This window comes from Phoenix dactylifera, chromosome 1, assembly GCF_051530095.1.
Source record: "Phoenix dactylifera cultivar Ajwa chromosome 1, Ajwa_hap1_PhDact_Kaust_v1.1, whole genome shotgun sequence".
Taxonomy (NCBI): Eukaryota; Viridiplantae; Streptophyta; class Magnoliopsida; order Arecales; family Arecaceae; genus Phoenix; species Phoenix dactylifera.
Genome location: NC_143190.1, coordinates 615,144 through 631,107, shown reverse-complemented (window position 1 = coordinate 631,107; position 15,964 = coordinate 615,144). Strand labels below are relative to the sequence as shown.

General features: G+C 36.0%; 2 protein-coding genes across 5 annotated transcripts in view; both read left to right on the top strand.

Moving 5' to 3' along the window:
- The window catches only part of LOC103712121 (uncharacterized), a 31,230-nt gene extending 26,592 nt beyond the window's left edge, over window positions 1–4,638 (top strand). The window contains exons 9-10 of one of the 4 annotated variants that reach the window (XM_008798539.6): window positions 3,858–4,106; window positions 4,191–4,638. The gene's annotated coding sequence lies outside the window, so the exon portion shown is untranslated. Of the gene's footprint in view, window positions 1–3,853; window positions 4,107–4,190 lie in introns of all 4 variants that reach the window. The other 3 variants (XM_008798541.6, XM_088715801.2, XM_008798540.6) reach the window with 3 other exon arrangements.
- Window positions 4,639–8,766: 4,128 nt separating this feature from the next.
- On the top strand, window positions 8,767–14,263 carry LOC103712119 (putative aldo-keto reductase 1). The gene is made up of 7 exons (XM_008798538.6): window positions 8,767–9,022; window positions 9,145–9,312; window positions 9,423–9,626; window positions 9,752–9,924; window positions 11,470–11,566; window positions 11,701–11,854; window positions 13,910–14,263. Exons 1-7 carry the CDS (start codon window positions 8,963–8,965, stop codon window positions 14,101–14,103), a joined length of 1,050 nt encoding a protein of 349 aa, XP_008796760.3. The 5' UTR covers window positions 8,767–8,962; the 3' UTR covers window positions 14,104–14,263.
- The last annotated feature ends 1,701 nt before the right edge of the window (window positions 14,264–15,964 follow it).

Sequence of the window (15,964 nt, the reverse complement as noted above, 5' to 3'; positions counted from 1 at the left end):
ACTTCCACAAACCTTAAAAATGGAGTGTCTAGGTAACATTATTAAAACTAGCTAAAACCTGAAACGGATGGTCAATTCTGGCTTGGTCAACTTATCTGTTCTAGCCAAAAAAATGAAACCTTTTTGTTATTAAGCATGACACCTCCTTTAAGGACCTCTCTAGTCATCTTTATTTGCTTAGATTTCTACATTGGTCATCCATGGTTCGGTTCCAAGATAAACTATGACCTAAAAATAGATATTAACATCCAAGCAGCACAAATCATTATAGCTATATACTGCAAGGCCAAGAACTCCTAATGAACATTCAACTACTTGAAACACTGAAAGTCAAGCATATATTTACTATGAAAGCCATACAAGCGAGTTGCCCATTTCTACTTGCATTTATTAAATGTTTTACATATAACTATCTGAAAAGCCAATCCTCCTATGATAACCATAAGCTGAACATTTCTCTGTTTTCTGAAATAGAATTCTTTAAAAGGCAACTCATGGAGCCACCCCCCCCCCCCCCCCCTCCCCCCTCCCCCCTCCCCCCAAGCTACCTATCTAGACCTTCACAGGTCTAGCTGGCTGAATTTGGACTGTTAAATTATCAGACGTTAATCAGGTCAAGTTAAGGTGTTAGTTGATGAGATAGTCGGGTTTAGAACCATCATAGATCTTTCTTATTGGTGTCCCAACACCTATATAGCTATAATTTTGTTTATTTTTGGTTGGTTGTTTGTCATTTTGCGAAGTTCCTTGTTAAATTAATTTGAGTTATCATGCATGTTCTTTTAGGTGATAGATGATAATACACTAATATAGGTTATCTAGAAGTGTTTCACTTATGTTCCTTACTTTTCTTTACTTTTTGATTTATGTATGGCATTCTAGTTACTGTATGATTTTACATTTTTTTCCCTATTTTTCAAACATGCCATTTAGGTTCCTCTGTAGTCTCTTATGCTTGAGTACTATGTGGTCCCCTACCTGCTTACAAACTACAGAAACCTTTTAAACATTGATAAATACATCTGGTGGACTTGGACGAAACCATGTATTGCACATGACAAAGACCAACTTATGCAAGCACATACTTGAATTAGTCCCAATGGTGTCTCATTTCATCGAATTTGCTTGTTAGGATGAATGACAAAATTAAAATAGGGCTGGAAGTGCATCAATTAGATTAGGTGTGAATCATGCTACCCTTTACTCATCTTCTAGTATCAAGGCCAACATGACCTAAACCAGATGACCTGAACCACTATGTAATCAACTGGGCTAACCCAAACATGAGCCACTATGTGATCAACTGGGCTAACTCAAACCTGACTAGTTGACAAATGAAAGTAGGAAGAATAGGAAGAAGAGGAGGTGTATGAGATAAAGAAGTCATAGCTGGCCACAACAATGTAATGCCATGGGGGCAGGACCACAGGAGATGCAGAGATGATACATGAGGAAATGGGGGCGCTGAATAACTGCAAGGTAGGATGTTCGGGCTTTGACTGATCTGAGGTCATCGTTGATGAGGTGGTAATGTCAAGCATCACATGGTTACCACAAGATGGGACCAAGACTGGTGATGAGGCCAGGTTGAGGTGTTGGTGAAGATAAGGATGGGAGGGTGAGAGAAAAGGTAGAATGTGGAGATAGGGAAGAGGAAAGAAAGAAGTGGGGACAAAAGTGGTAAGATGGTATTCATAAGGCTAAAACCAGATCGGCATTAGTATATCCATATCCATATTTATTTTATTTAACAAATACAAATATGGATACCCGATCCATATTTATTTTGTTAGTTGGATGCATAAATTTATATCTATATTTATTTTAAATGAATACGGATACAAATCAGATACTGGAAATATGGATATAAATACTAATATAAGTCAGATAATTAAACTTTATGACCATAGAATCAAAGATATTACTAAACAATAAATCAAGTTAAAAGCATGTTAATGTGGTCATTTATTTTTCTTAAGAGTCCATGCATGCTGTATAAAATTAAATAGGGTTGCAAATAGAATTGAATATTTGGATACAGGCCGGGTAGTTATCTATTCATATCCAATATCTATTTTTTTTTGATATATATGGATATGGATATGAATACTAGTCGGATGCTCAAATTTCTATCCGTATTCAAATACATTCGAATACGAAAATGAATTCAAGCAGATATTAACCAATCCACTTTCAGCCCTAATGGCGGAGATCGATTTTTGGCTAGGGTTAGGTGTTTCTGTGTAATTATCTAAAAGAAAGATAATATAAATAATGTAACATAGAAATGAAGCTAGAATACTTCTTAAGCTTTTGGAATCAAGTGCTTCCTTGTGAAAATCCACATGTTGATCTGCAATTTCTAAATCGCCTAGAAATTTATTCTCATTTTTTTTGCAAGTCTTTTACCTATGTTTCAACAGTGCACAAAATGAATGGTGACAATATAGCTAGAGAGCAAAAATATATTATTGACTTGTTGATCTTGATCAACATAATTTGAAACATTTACGAGTTAAAATTTTGTTGATTTGGATACTCTAGACTACAAATCAAATTAAAACATAATATGATATTGAAAAATTGCCTATTTTGAATCCATTGGATGCATGAGTAAAAGACCTTATAGTAGGAGAATTTTTAGTTTCTAGCCAATTTAGATATAGATCATGATCGATAGTTTGGATTTTTATTTTGAGAGATATATCATTGATTTTTCATTAGGAAGTATTTGGGACCAAATCTTTAAAATCGTTCTAGCTTCACTTGTATAACATGTTTTTAGATATTAATAGATTCAATTTATATAGGATTCTGATTTAATTGGCCAATTTGCTCTCAAACAAATTGGAAACAACTTGCCAGTAGGTAAGTTTTGCTACTTTCTTACTTTGACTCATGTATCCAATTAGTTGGTTCAGGTAGCTCTGGTATGACTTAAGTTGGATAAATGGGTTTCAGTCAAATACTCTAGCCTTAATTGGAGATTATACACCAAGGCATGGTGCTTTCATCTATGTTACCTGGACACTCCACTTTTAAGTAGTCTAGAAGCGTCGACACATCTAGGCACTTGGTCATGGCAGGACACAATATGACACGATTGGATACTCCATTTTGAAGTCTCTTGTTGATGTTAGAAAAACGTGTCTTGAAACTTGGCACTTAAAAAATGTCATGTTGGGGACTCCTAGTTTTAAATACTGGACACTTCAAGCAAAGTGTCCTTGTACTTCTAATATGAAGTTATCAAAATTATACGGACATGTTAAGCAATGCATCATTATATTTTTAATACAAAGTTATTGTAATTATATGAACATGTCAAGTGAAATGTTATTATATTTTGAATATAAAGTTATTGTTGTTAATTATCATTTTAAGTAGCTTTGCACATCTTAAATGATTCTCCAAAATAAATTAGAAAAGTTGCAACCTCATGGCTATTCCATTAATTTATTGTTAAATAGCATCTACGATTCTAAATATTTCTCTTTTTTCTGGGTTAAGCATCAAAAGAACCAAGCATGTTATATACATAGACACACCCCATATATATAATATATAATATCATACATATATGTCCTGTGTCCCTGTGCCTAGATTTTTGTATGTTGCCATGTCCAATGGTTGTGGATATTAGGAAACTTTTTGGATATGTCAACTCTGCTTGTTTTCATCTCTGGCCCTTATAAATATCAATAATTGTACCCGAACTTGCTTGATACTTTACTACCATGGATTTCTATATTTGCTTTTTCCAGTTATCTCTTCTAGCGTTTTCCTTTTGCTATGCAATTTTAGCTTCTTTATTCAATTCATAATCTTAACCAGTATAATGATTTGTGGTCAGATAGATTGGTGATTTGCTGCAGATGGAGCTCTGTGTTCTTATGCTTAGCTGCCAGGCATTTGGATAGTAGATTGCAGTGGATCATTGTTTGACAGAGGCTGCAGAATTTCTAATTATTAGTTCTTCTTTGCGATATGGATAAGTTGCATCTCTTGTTCCCAATGGCAATATCATCTCAGATTTGCCTATCTACTCGAGCATTCAAACTTGTAATTCCTGTAGAGTGAGAAAAGTTAATTCTTTTTATCTAAAGGTATGGTCAAGTGATATACCATTTTCACATTTATTTCATCAATTAATTAGATGGCCTTATCAATCTCATTTAAACACTATCCAGATATGCAGGGATTTGAGAGAGGCACTGATAAAAGCTAGAGATCTCCAGCACAAACTCTAGCGGCTGTACAGATTTTGGGACAATTCTTAGTAAGTGTAGCCAGTATTACGGCACAAGGATGACTTGATCTGACACACACTGTTGACTAGCTACCTATAATGGTTAACTTGCCCAGTTTGGTACGAGGCAGTCAGTTTTGCAGGAATTAATATGGCTGCTCAATTCAGAAAATCGTGCTTGTAATTTTGCAGAGGATGAAATGCTGTTTTATGAAGAAATTCCTTACTCATTTTCTACTTGTACATAAATTAATTTGCGACTTTGTGTTTCTTATATCAGTCTCCACGGCCTGCAATTATATTGTCAGAACATCCTTGTACCAAATGGTCAGAGTACCTGTACATGTGAATCTTTTGATAAAGTTCTATTCAGATCTGAGCTTGGACTACGAGGACATGTAAGCATGTTAGATCCCCAACTATTGCAATCAATTGCTGAAGTTCCAGTAAGCACTTTGCCTGAACATTATCTATGAGCTAGTTAAATGTTCATTGGATAATCCTCAAATAGTTAATGCCAGAGACTAAATATAGGTCCTTAAAAATAAAAATTTAAAGAAACTCCTACTATCAAGCTAAAATAAGCAAGTATAAGAAACAGGTAAAGCTCCACATTTGATGCACAAAAAAAATATGTAGAAATACCAGAATTTAAGAACAACAGCTCAAAGCATCAATTCTTCTATAAATATTTGTTTCTAGTAGTCAGAGTGCATTTGCAGGTGCACATGGCTACTACCAAAGATTTTACGCATTCAAAAAAGACTAGCATATGCTAGATGTAATATGTCTTATGAAATTGTTAAGATTTGTTTGGTATTTTATGAATTACTGTGATTTTCCATTTTTTAGGTCATGGGACTCTTTCAATAGAATCATGGAGATTCCAAATAAATGGAAGTTTGTCCTTTGAATACTCAAAGGCCAGCTATGTTACGATCCCTTTTTTATGAGGTTTTGCATGATAGGAATTCATAAATTGGGAAATTTTGACATCGGTTATTTTATAAGGATGTTTGTTGCTTCTTTCCACATTGAAAATTGAAGTTGGCACCCTCTCTCCTCAGTGCTTCTGCTAGGAGAGGTTCTGAGTTTGTCTCAAGAAGGTGGCACTTCCACCACTCTTCAGGGAAAAAAGAAAAGCTTGAATCCTACTCTTAGCATGAAGGATACCATCTTCTCCTCTTTCTGAAAAAAAAAAGAAAGGATTTGAAATTGTCTTGCAAGCTAAAGACAAAAAAGGACTTGCACATTAGCTACTCGTAAGTCTGTCACGCGTGCAATCCGCCATTTTTCACAACTTATCAAAAGATTAATTATATTGCTTGCATCCTTTTGAAAGCTTTTGATGTCTCTATCTTTCATAAGTTTCGCTATCTTTTGGTCATCTGATAAATGTTTAAAACTTTAAATAATTCAATCCTGATCAATGATAGCAATTCACCTCCTTATAACTTTACCATGTTTAAAATTCTATGTATGTTCGTGATCATGATTTTTGCCTTTCATGGATACAATGCTTTTTAATTAATTTACTAATTTATAGATGGAAAATTTTCATTGGGAAATGCATCATGTTTTCTTTTGATAACATGCATTCCAATCGATGAAAGCTAAACCCCATGCCATACATTGTAAGCACAATAATGCTTGTAATTCTTAATTTAGAAAGATACCATAATACATTTGAAAGGTATAAATAGGAAAAGGCAGCATGCATATGTATAGAATTCATTAAATCCTACTAAATCCAGATAACATTATTTGTGAGTTGCAATGGTTCGGCAGATTCACGAGTCGGTGATTTAATCAAGTGTGAGAATTGTGCTCTTGATAATGGTCAGGATATATACATTCATCAATTTATCTTTGATCAACTCACATCCCTAATATGGATTTGGTTTGGACTTGGTTGAGCCTAATGAGTTTCGATTTCATAAATCTTAATGGTTTTGGTCCAAGTTTACATCAAAAAAGGTAAAATAATAAAAAAAAAACAAGCAAGCTACTGTCAAAGTGCTTCAATCTTTGAAATTCCTAAAGTTTATGTTTTATTTTCTAGGAAAAATTGTTGATGTTGAATTTTTCATTTTGTCTTTTTTTTAACTTTGAAAAGGAAAGAAAACGAAACACATGACCAAATTGACACTAGTTAACCAATCAATATGAACCAATGAGCTAATGGCCCCAAAAGGATGAGAAACTTGACTTATATCAGTTGGTTTCACCTAAAACTCAGTAAGTTTCGGCAATCAATTTTGGCCTAGTTATGCTGAGATTGACCAGTTTCAGCTGTATCTCATCCAACTGTTAATCATGGCTGAAGTTGTACTTTTGTGCAATTGTTATATTCTGATGGCATGATGTCTTCCTCTTCATACTCCCCTCTGCTCACACATCATTATCAATGTCATGATGTAACATTTGTTCCAAAGACAAGGGTAGGCCAGTAAAGTTGATTAAAAATAAAAAATCAAAAAAGAATTATTTATAAATAAGAATATCTCCAGCTATGAGCTAACAACCAACAGTTCACGACACCTACCACTCATTTTAGGCATTGTTTTGGTTCTGCTGCAAATAGGATTTTCTATTAAAACAATGCCAAGACAAATTAGCCTCATGGCATTTCTACCTATGCTGCAGTACTAGATCGCTCCACATCGCTGAGTTACTGTAAAATTAGAGAAATTAATGACATATTCTAAAATAATCGCCTCCAAAATGACATATCCTCATGAGGTATGCCTGCCATTGTCTGGCACATACACAACGGTCTCATGGAGAACTTGCTACTAAAAGGTGCTTACTCAATCTCCTCAGCTTAGAATAGTTTGGGGTTGAGAACATCTTTAACTGCCCATGGCTGAATGACTTGAAAGTTCTATAGTTTTAGTAAGGAAATTGATGAGAATCATTGCCGAAGTCCTAATCTCATTAGGATTTTTATTAGTTAGCCATTAATTTTAATAATTTGAGGATTCAGATACATGTTAAGTTAGATCGAGCCTTAAACTAAATATATTTGAGTTTATTTTTTTAGTTTGAATGGGGTATTAATATTTTTGTCTTTTAGCGGAAGATGTTGGTATTTTTGTTTGCAATGGTGAAGAGAGATATATCAAAATTTTTGAGATGAGGAAGAGAGGCATAATGGAGAAACTTTTAGACTTCTTTATGGGTTGAATGTCTTATTTCAATCTTTATTTTTTTCAAAATAAATTTGTTTTTTTCCTTCCAATTCTTTTTTAAAATAAATTTATTCTGAATTTTGTGCTGGCACGTTCGATCTCTTTCAGAAAAAAAAAAGAAAAAAAGCCGTTCTACTACAAAGAACTGAACTGGTGGAAGAAGAAGTGTGATGCCCGATTTCCATCCAAGCTAACTGGGAAAGTGCTTAGGAAATGGATGGTTTAAGAAGTCTCTTCTTCTTCACTAAATTATTGAGAACTAACACCCTCCTATAAAAGATTTTTGTCGAGTTGTAAACACTGTTGGAGAGAAACAACTAGAGCTTATCAAATGTCATTTAAATCATCTTCTTTAAATTTATTATTCTCTCTCACCGAGGCGGTAGCGGACAGCATTTAGAAAGTGTTTTCAGAGGGAAGGAGCCCCGGGCACAAAGATTTTTGCATCTAGTGTTTCCAACCGGAGAGGAGCCACTCCAAACACCACGTGAAGTCACGCATTGATTTGTGAGCAAGAGAGCAATGATGGAGGAGAAAACCTTTTGGCCACAGCTGTTTGGTCGTGTCGAACCCAATATAATAAATTCCATGACATAGTTTTAGACAAAGAGCCTTACAATAATGATCAACCCCTTCCTAACTTGTAAGGTTGCTTGTCTGGTTGTGATCATAGCACGTATCGCTCTACCTAATACTCTGCATTCAGCTATGAAAATAATCTGTTGAAAAGGCGATCTTTGATCATCCAGCTCTATTTGTTACTATTTCTCTCAAAACTAACTAATCACTAGATCATCTTCATTATATACAAAATCACTATGAAGTTGATCGCCATACTTCAGCTCCACTTCCTTCTCAATACACTTTAATCTGAACCTTAGATTATAGTACATATATATCAACTAATTCAATTACTTTTGTGTCTGGGGGTTTCTCTATGTACGGTAAATTAGGGCAAATGTTGACCTATTACACTCATATCACTAAATAAGACCGTCTATGAGAGAACCTGAATTGTTAATCTCTTGAGATTTTTGGATGATGACCTAAAGTAGAAGCAACATCATAAAATTATTAGATTTGTTATAATCGGTGCCCAAAATTTTTTTGTTCATGTTATCTTTGTTTGCCACAACTGTCCTCTCATGAAAACTTTGAGAATCCTCTCTAAAAATTTTAATTTATAAAACACAAAATATATGATATCTAAATTTTTAAGAGTTGACCCGTAAACATTGTGAATTATCTTAAACTTGTTTTTATTTTTACAGCACTTTATCTTTCGTTTTTGATACTTAGGAAGCCGACTCGTTAGAAGACTGGGTCGACTCGTTAAGTTGCTTTCGACTCTTCAACGAACTCGCTGCTTACTTCTTGGACTCGTTAGATACTGCGGTACTCCATCGCTGGAAAATCCACCACCACCCGAGAGGAAGCGCTGACTTTTGTCTTTTCGGCAAACTTTTCTTCCAAGTTCAACTCGAAAGTATCCCACAGTCACAGATTCACCGTGTGGAAAGCCATGGAGAAGGGGACCCAAACCAAATTTCCCACAGTGAAGTTGGGATCCCAGGGACTAGAGGTCAGCTCTTTTTCTTTCTCTAATCTCCCATCCCATGCTGCTACTACTGCGATGTTCTCTTCTCTCTTCTTCTTTTGGACAGTTCTTCGGAAAAAAGTTGTTAGCTTTCCGTCCTTTTTCAGGTATCCAGGTTGGGTTTCGGGTGCTGCGGTCTTACCGGAATCTTCAACGCGCCGGTGACCGACGAGTCCGGGATCTCCATCGTCCAGGATGCCTTCAACAAAGGGATCACCTTTTTCGACACCGCCGACGTTTACGGAGGTGGTAGCAACGAGATATTGGTCGGAAAGGTCTGAGCTTTTCTTCTTTTTTTTTTCCTGCCTCTCTCTATTTCTATCTCCGATGAAGGAACTAGATTTTGGGTTTTGGAATTAGAGCTGGAAATCTTGAATGCTTGCAGGCATTGAAGCAATTACCTCGAGAAAAGATCCAGTTAGCCACAAAATTTGGCATCGCCAAGTATGAGAATGATGTTCTCGAGATCAAGGGAGCGCCGGATTATGTGCGCGCATGCTGTGAGGCGAGCCTCCTGCGCTTGGGCGTGGAGTACATCGATCTCTACTATCAGCACCGGGTCGATCCGTCCGTTCCCATTGAAGATACTGTAAGCACCGGCTCTGAAATCTTGTGTCTTTTCTGCATGAGATTGCCCCTTTCTTTTTTGGAGGGGGGGATGATGATGATGATGAAAAAAATTGAACCAATTTTCTTGTGGGGGCTGCTTGATAGATGGGGGAGCTAAAGAAGTTGGTGGAAGAGGGAAAAGTGAAGTACGTCGGGCTGTCGGAGGCCAGCCCGGACACCATTCGGCGTGCCCATGCTGTGCATCCTATCACTGCTGTTCAGATGGAGTGGTCTCTCTGGACCCGCGATATCGAGGAGGAAATCGTCCCGCTCTGCAGGTCCAGTTTGGATTCTGCTCTTGAGCTTTTGTTTTTGTTTCTTCTTTTCGATATGCGTATTAGTTTTGCAGCAACATTGTTTAGCTTTGTTATTTGAAGTTTTGGTTACTGCACTGATCTGATATAACACTAACTCATTGGCATAATGCAAAATCATCATATCACAGGAAACGTAGAATTAACCGATTACTGGAATGCATTGCTCCATTCTGTAGTCTATGATCACCTGATAAAGCTGCAAAACAGAACAATATGTAAAAGGTTGCTAGTTTCTGTTGCTACCCATCTACATTATATAATTTTTTTAAGTATCTTTGTAAGATTTGCTCTCCTAGTGGTTCATGGTTAGCGCAGCATCGTTTTAACAACTAGAAGGAAAGGAAGCTTTTGGGTCGAGTATCAAGAAGACTTTTATATGTTGCAAGACTCCAACTTTAGGCATTTCCATTTAATTGTGCTTACGATCGAAATTATGGCAAGAAATGATACTCAAGACCAGCATTGGTTGTTTCAAATCGCAAGGATTGTCCTGTGGAGAAATGTGAATCTCGCATACCCAAAATTCCCCTTCTCAAGCTGACACTGGCCTGAAATTGCCATTCTCTATTTATATTCAGAGCCCCCATATTCTCACATGTCTTTACAGACCAAGTACACCAAGAAACTCCTGCAGATCTTCTTCAACAAGATAAGATTGTATGCATGTCCTTCATATTTTTAGCTAGAGTTATTTAAAATTTGAACAGCAAACTTACCAAAATACCTGCTTAAATCAATTACTAGAGAACCGATTGCTTCTATTCACAAAAGGAGTCTTATAATGCACTAATGACCACCCTTATGGATTTGATATCATGTGGAGAGGAGTGGACACTGCAAGCCAAAAAATCCTCTTCTCGATAAGTGCAGCACTAGGTTCGGGCTAGCTCTTGACCGCACATTAGATATAGAAGAAGGACAACCAGAACTCTCTGGGGCAAGAAAAGATTTTTCAATACTTGTAAGAGACTTAGATGATTACAAAGGCAACCTTATAACAATACATGCATCAACATGAAGACATGGAGCCTATTCTCTAGCTCTATTTCTCTTGCTATCTACAAGGTTGACATATGCAGCTACAATGTGGGTTTGTGGAGGTGTCATGGTTTCATGATAAAAGGAAGGCATTAAATGAAGTAGGTGGATGATGGAAAATAATGGTGGTAGTGGTAGAATTGAGTAACTTTAAATTTTAAATTTGGTGACATGGTAGATTACGGATGGAGGAGTAGGGCTTATGGTTAACATTTGTACGCCTCACACATGCAAGCTGGAATACTGTTAGATTTATTAAAGTGTATTTCTGGAAAGAATATATGGTCATTTTGGCAGGTTATTAGTTAGTTTACTTCATTCTCCTCATTTATGTGTTATCTATTTGATTCCTGAATGCCCATGTTTAACGATTTTAAACTATATGAAATTATTGTACAGCATGAATCTTGTTCTGGTAATTTGGCAGATTATGAGATATAAACACGTCTGGCACTTTTTGACAACCAGGAACCTTGGCATTGGAATAGTTACATATAGCCCTCTTGGCATTGGTTTTTTTGCTGGGAAAGCGAGTGTAGAAAGCTTGCCTGCTGAAAGTCTATTGGTATGATTTTGATTAGACTTTCTTTTCTTGAATTAGTGTTACTGTTATCTCAGTATGCTTTTATGCTTGAAGTCAGATCCTTCTATAGGAGGAGGGGCTTGCTTAGCCCATTACTTATCAATATTTTTTATTAGGCTTACCATCCAAGGTTCTCAGGAGATAACTTAGAGAAGAACAAGATTCTATATGCACGCTTGGCAAACTTGGCTGCAAAGCATCATTGTAGCACTGCTAACCTAGCTCTAGCTTGGCTTCTGCATCAAGGGAATGATGTTGTTCCTATCCCAGGTATTCTTTCTGTTCTTTGTAATCTAAAGTCAATCTTATAATGTATAAAGAAAGATGTTATCTATCGATTCAAGGAGGACATGACGTACCTTCTTGAGCTAGTTATTATCTGTTGGTACCAGCCTATATATTCAATAGGTTCCATGGAATCTCCTTTCTGACAATATTAGAATTTTAAATTACTTTTCAAATTTGTAAGATTCTGGCATTTGTTGGAAGCACGTAGCAATGACAAGTCCAAAATAATGCACACAAAAGCATATTTATCATTTATAGTGGTAGATTATATTTCTGAAATTAAGTAAATAATGGTATTTTTGGTCCCTAAATAGTTCTTTTTTTTTTTTTTTTTTTTTTGACATAGCATTGCATATATTTGAAAAATCAGTAGAGTACTGGAAAGAGAAAATGCTTGGGACAAAGTAAATGGTTCTTGAATTCTAACTGCACTAAAATGTACCTTGGAGTATTTGTAATAACTTTTATCACAATTCTGTTGAAAAATGATCAAATTTGGGAAGAAAAAGGAGTGTATATTATGTTGGAAAAGGGGTCGTGCAGCAGAGAGCATTGCAGCAGCTCGATCGTGAGCATGACCCCAGACAGCAGCAGATCTTGATCAGAAGTCCTGTCACAATAGGAACTCAAATTCCAGATAGTAAAGAACCCTACTGAAATCGAACTCCCGTGCTCCACGTAAGAAACGGAGTCTAAGTCAATCACCCATCGAGAGTGAACATGGTTGAGTGGCCTACTTGGCCAACACACTATTGGAGCTCTTTTTGCTGAGATTCAAAGATACAAATTATAAAACTACCACTTCATCCACTGCCTTTTCACCTAAAGGAGCATCATAGATGTCTTCAGCCTCAGAGAAGAGAAACTATAAGAGTAACAAACTAAATAATTAATTTATCAATTTGCGGTTTGGCTTTATGGATTCTTCTCCACTACTTGTTTCCAAATCCTTCTTTTAGACATCCATCCAAGTTGTCCCCCAGGCTTCCTCTGTTTTTTCATGATTCTCCAAGGATATATCTGAACGCTCAACTGTAGCTAGTTTTGTGGCACTGTTTCTCATGTCACATGTTATGACTTCAACGTCAAGACTTACTACGATTTGATAAGAATTAGATAGAGAAAATATATAGACAAAAGAAAAACAAACTATAAAAATTAGCAGGGTCACCACCAGCAGGACTGCATCCACAATCCATGACACCAAAAGAAGCAACGTCACATAATTGAAAGGAAACAAGCTATCCAGATTTTCCACTATTCTATTGTCATTTAGTGCATGTGTCGTTCAGTTGCTTCCAATCCAGTAGATGATGATGATTATCATCATCGTCATCATAATAATAATAATTGGAATAATACTCATAATCATAATCATAATCATAATCACCATAATGGTGACAGTAACGGTAATAGTAATAATAGTGATTTCAGAGAACTTGTTAAAATGAGTTTTCTTAGAAGGTATGCTTCCAAAAGTTCAAAGTGGAAGTCTTAAAACAACCAGCATATCCAAGAAACTCTAATCCAAAGGGAAATACTCCTGATTGTGAAGTTGAAGGGCAGCCTTGATCTGTTGCCTACTCAAAGCTGTTGGCTGAATTTTTTTCAGGTGACCTCCAATGGCTACCATCATCTTAATGTCAAGTTTGCCTTTCTTCAAATTTGAGATCAAATTTCTTGAGTACTTAATTAAGTAGCTTTAGAACACTATCGATGGCTATATTTATCTCTATCCTGAGCCCAACAACAGGCAATAACCATGACTTCCATAAATTGTTAATCCTAATTATTATCCATGAAAACCTCCAAAGTAAGGAGAATCCATGCATGTGCCTATTATCCCACTATAGAGGCTCTAGAAACATATACTACAACTTAAATAAGTGATGAGACAATAGGGAATTTTGGATGCATTTTTTTTAACAATGTCCTTTTCTAAGTTTCTTTTGAAGAAATGCTTGAAAATTTTCTTGCTTAACCCCCCAAAAAAAGGTGGTCAATAATATTAGTTGTCTTCATCATACATTTCTGCAGGCACTACCAAGATCAAGAACTTGGATGACAACATTGGCTCTCTAAAAGTCAAACTTACCAAAGAGGACTTGAAAGAAATTTCCACTGCTTTGCCGGCCAACGAAGTCGCAGGTCCTAGAACTGCTGGAGCTTTCTTGTCATATGTGTGGCAGTTAGCAAACACTCCTACAAAAGCTGATAATTTATCTTCTTAACATGTTCTTGCAATTCAGGCTTCTGAACTGTTGTCGATGAATATTGTGACCTGAAAGACTGATGTAATGGTGCCAAACATAGGAGCAACTTGATAACAATTCCATGATCTGTGATTTCGAACTTCAGTAAAATTAGATGGAAATTTGCCTCTTAGAATAATTTATTATTCGGTCAGGAGCAGCATAAGTCTTTCAATAGTGAGGTAGGTTTTAAATGCATATGATGTTGGGGTTTCAAGAGATCTGCAATCCTAAATCTCGTCTGAGGATCCTCAAACTGCATATTAAGTGGTAAGTGGGTGTCCTAGACCATCGGTCCAACGATGTCAATGATAAAGATTTGACTGTACGATAAATGCAAATAAAAATAAAAATTACTTTTATTTATGCAAAGTATCGATATTTTTGGTATGGTTGCTTATTTTATTTTATAAACACAAAAAACTTAAAAATCAATCTTGCTTCTAATATTTGATGGTGCTAGTGATGGTGGTGGTGGGACGGTTGATAGTGCTAAAAGGTGATACTACGTTTGCAACATTGATGGTGATGATGTTGATAGTGGCAATAATGATGGTAGTGGTGTTATTAGTGGTGATAACGGTAATAATAGTGGTGGTGACAACAATGGTGGATGCAGTGGTGACAATAGATGAAGGCAGTGTCGAAATGATAGAGGTTAGAGGTAGTTTCTAAAAGAAGTTTGTAAAAATCATTACATAGCAAACCAAAACCAACAATTATAGAATTCTTTATTAAATCAAATCTAAAGTTTTTAGAAAAAACATGAAAATCAATTTTATCCCAAGCAAGAACAAAAACTAAATTTCTGAAAAAAGGAACATAAAAGGTCCTATTTAAATCTAAGACAAATCCAGAATTCAAGACAATCCTGTAGCATCCAACTACTTTGACATGTGAATGTGCTTGATTTTCGGGGACAATGGATCATTCACTTTCAGTTGAAGACCTTGATAGGAAGCCATGCAAGCTGTTGGCAATGTGCACAGATGCACCAGAGTCAATCCATCATTTAGAATTTGAAATATTTATTAAATTGGATTCAAAACACATATAAGAGTAAAGGGTATCTTTCTTTTGCAGCCATTATTCATGCTTTATGCAGTTTTTCTTTAGATGTTCGTTCTTTCTGCAGAAGAAGCATTTACTAACTTTATTGCTGGCTTCACCTGATACCATAACTAATGTTTTTTTCTATTTTATTTGGGTGTACCTTTTTGTTTACCTGCACTTCTACTAACCTGATGTAAAGCAAAGTTCACATTCTCTATCTTCTCCTCTCTCAATCTCTCCTCCTCTTGCACATCTTTGATTAGTAGTTCATTAACTGTCTAATCCTTATTATGTGGATCATAGGAGACCATAAAGAGATCGTACTCAAATAGAAAAGAATTGAGAATAAAGTGGATTAAGAATACATCAGATATGGAAACCTTAATATTATTTAACTGCGCTGCAATATCTCTCATCTCCATAATGCATTCTATATATCAATTTTGCCTGTATATCTCATGAAGACTAATCTCGTCATTAGGGTGCGGGCTTTAGCCTTATCAGAGCTTATAAATTGCTGCTCCACAGCATCCAAAAATTGTGTGCCTTCTCACATGAAGAGATGGATCCTTTAATGTGCCTAGACATATTGGATTTCATTAGGAGCAAGCTGCGACAATCGCAATGCTTCTCCAAAAAAATCTACTATTTTGGTGTACTTTCATCCGCAAGTGGTGAAGGTTCATCCACTCGGAATGCTAGGTAAAAGTCAACACATTCTAATGTGGCGTTATTCCATTCCAAGAAATTTGATCCATTAAGAAAGAAAAGTTTCCTATGCTGCTAT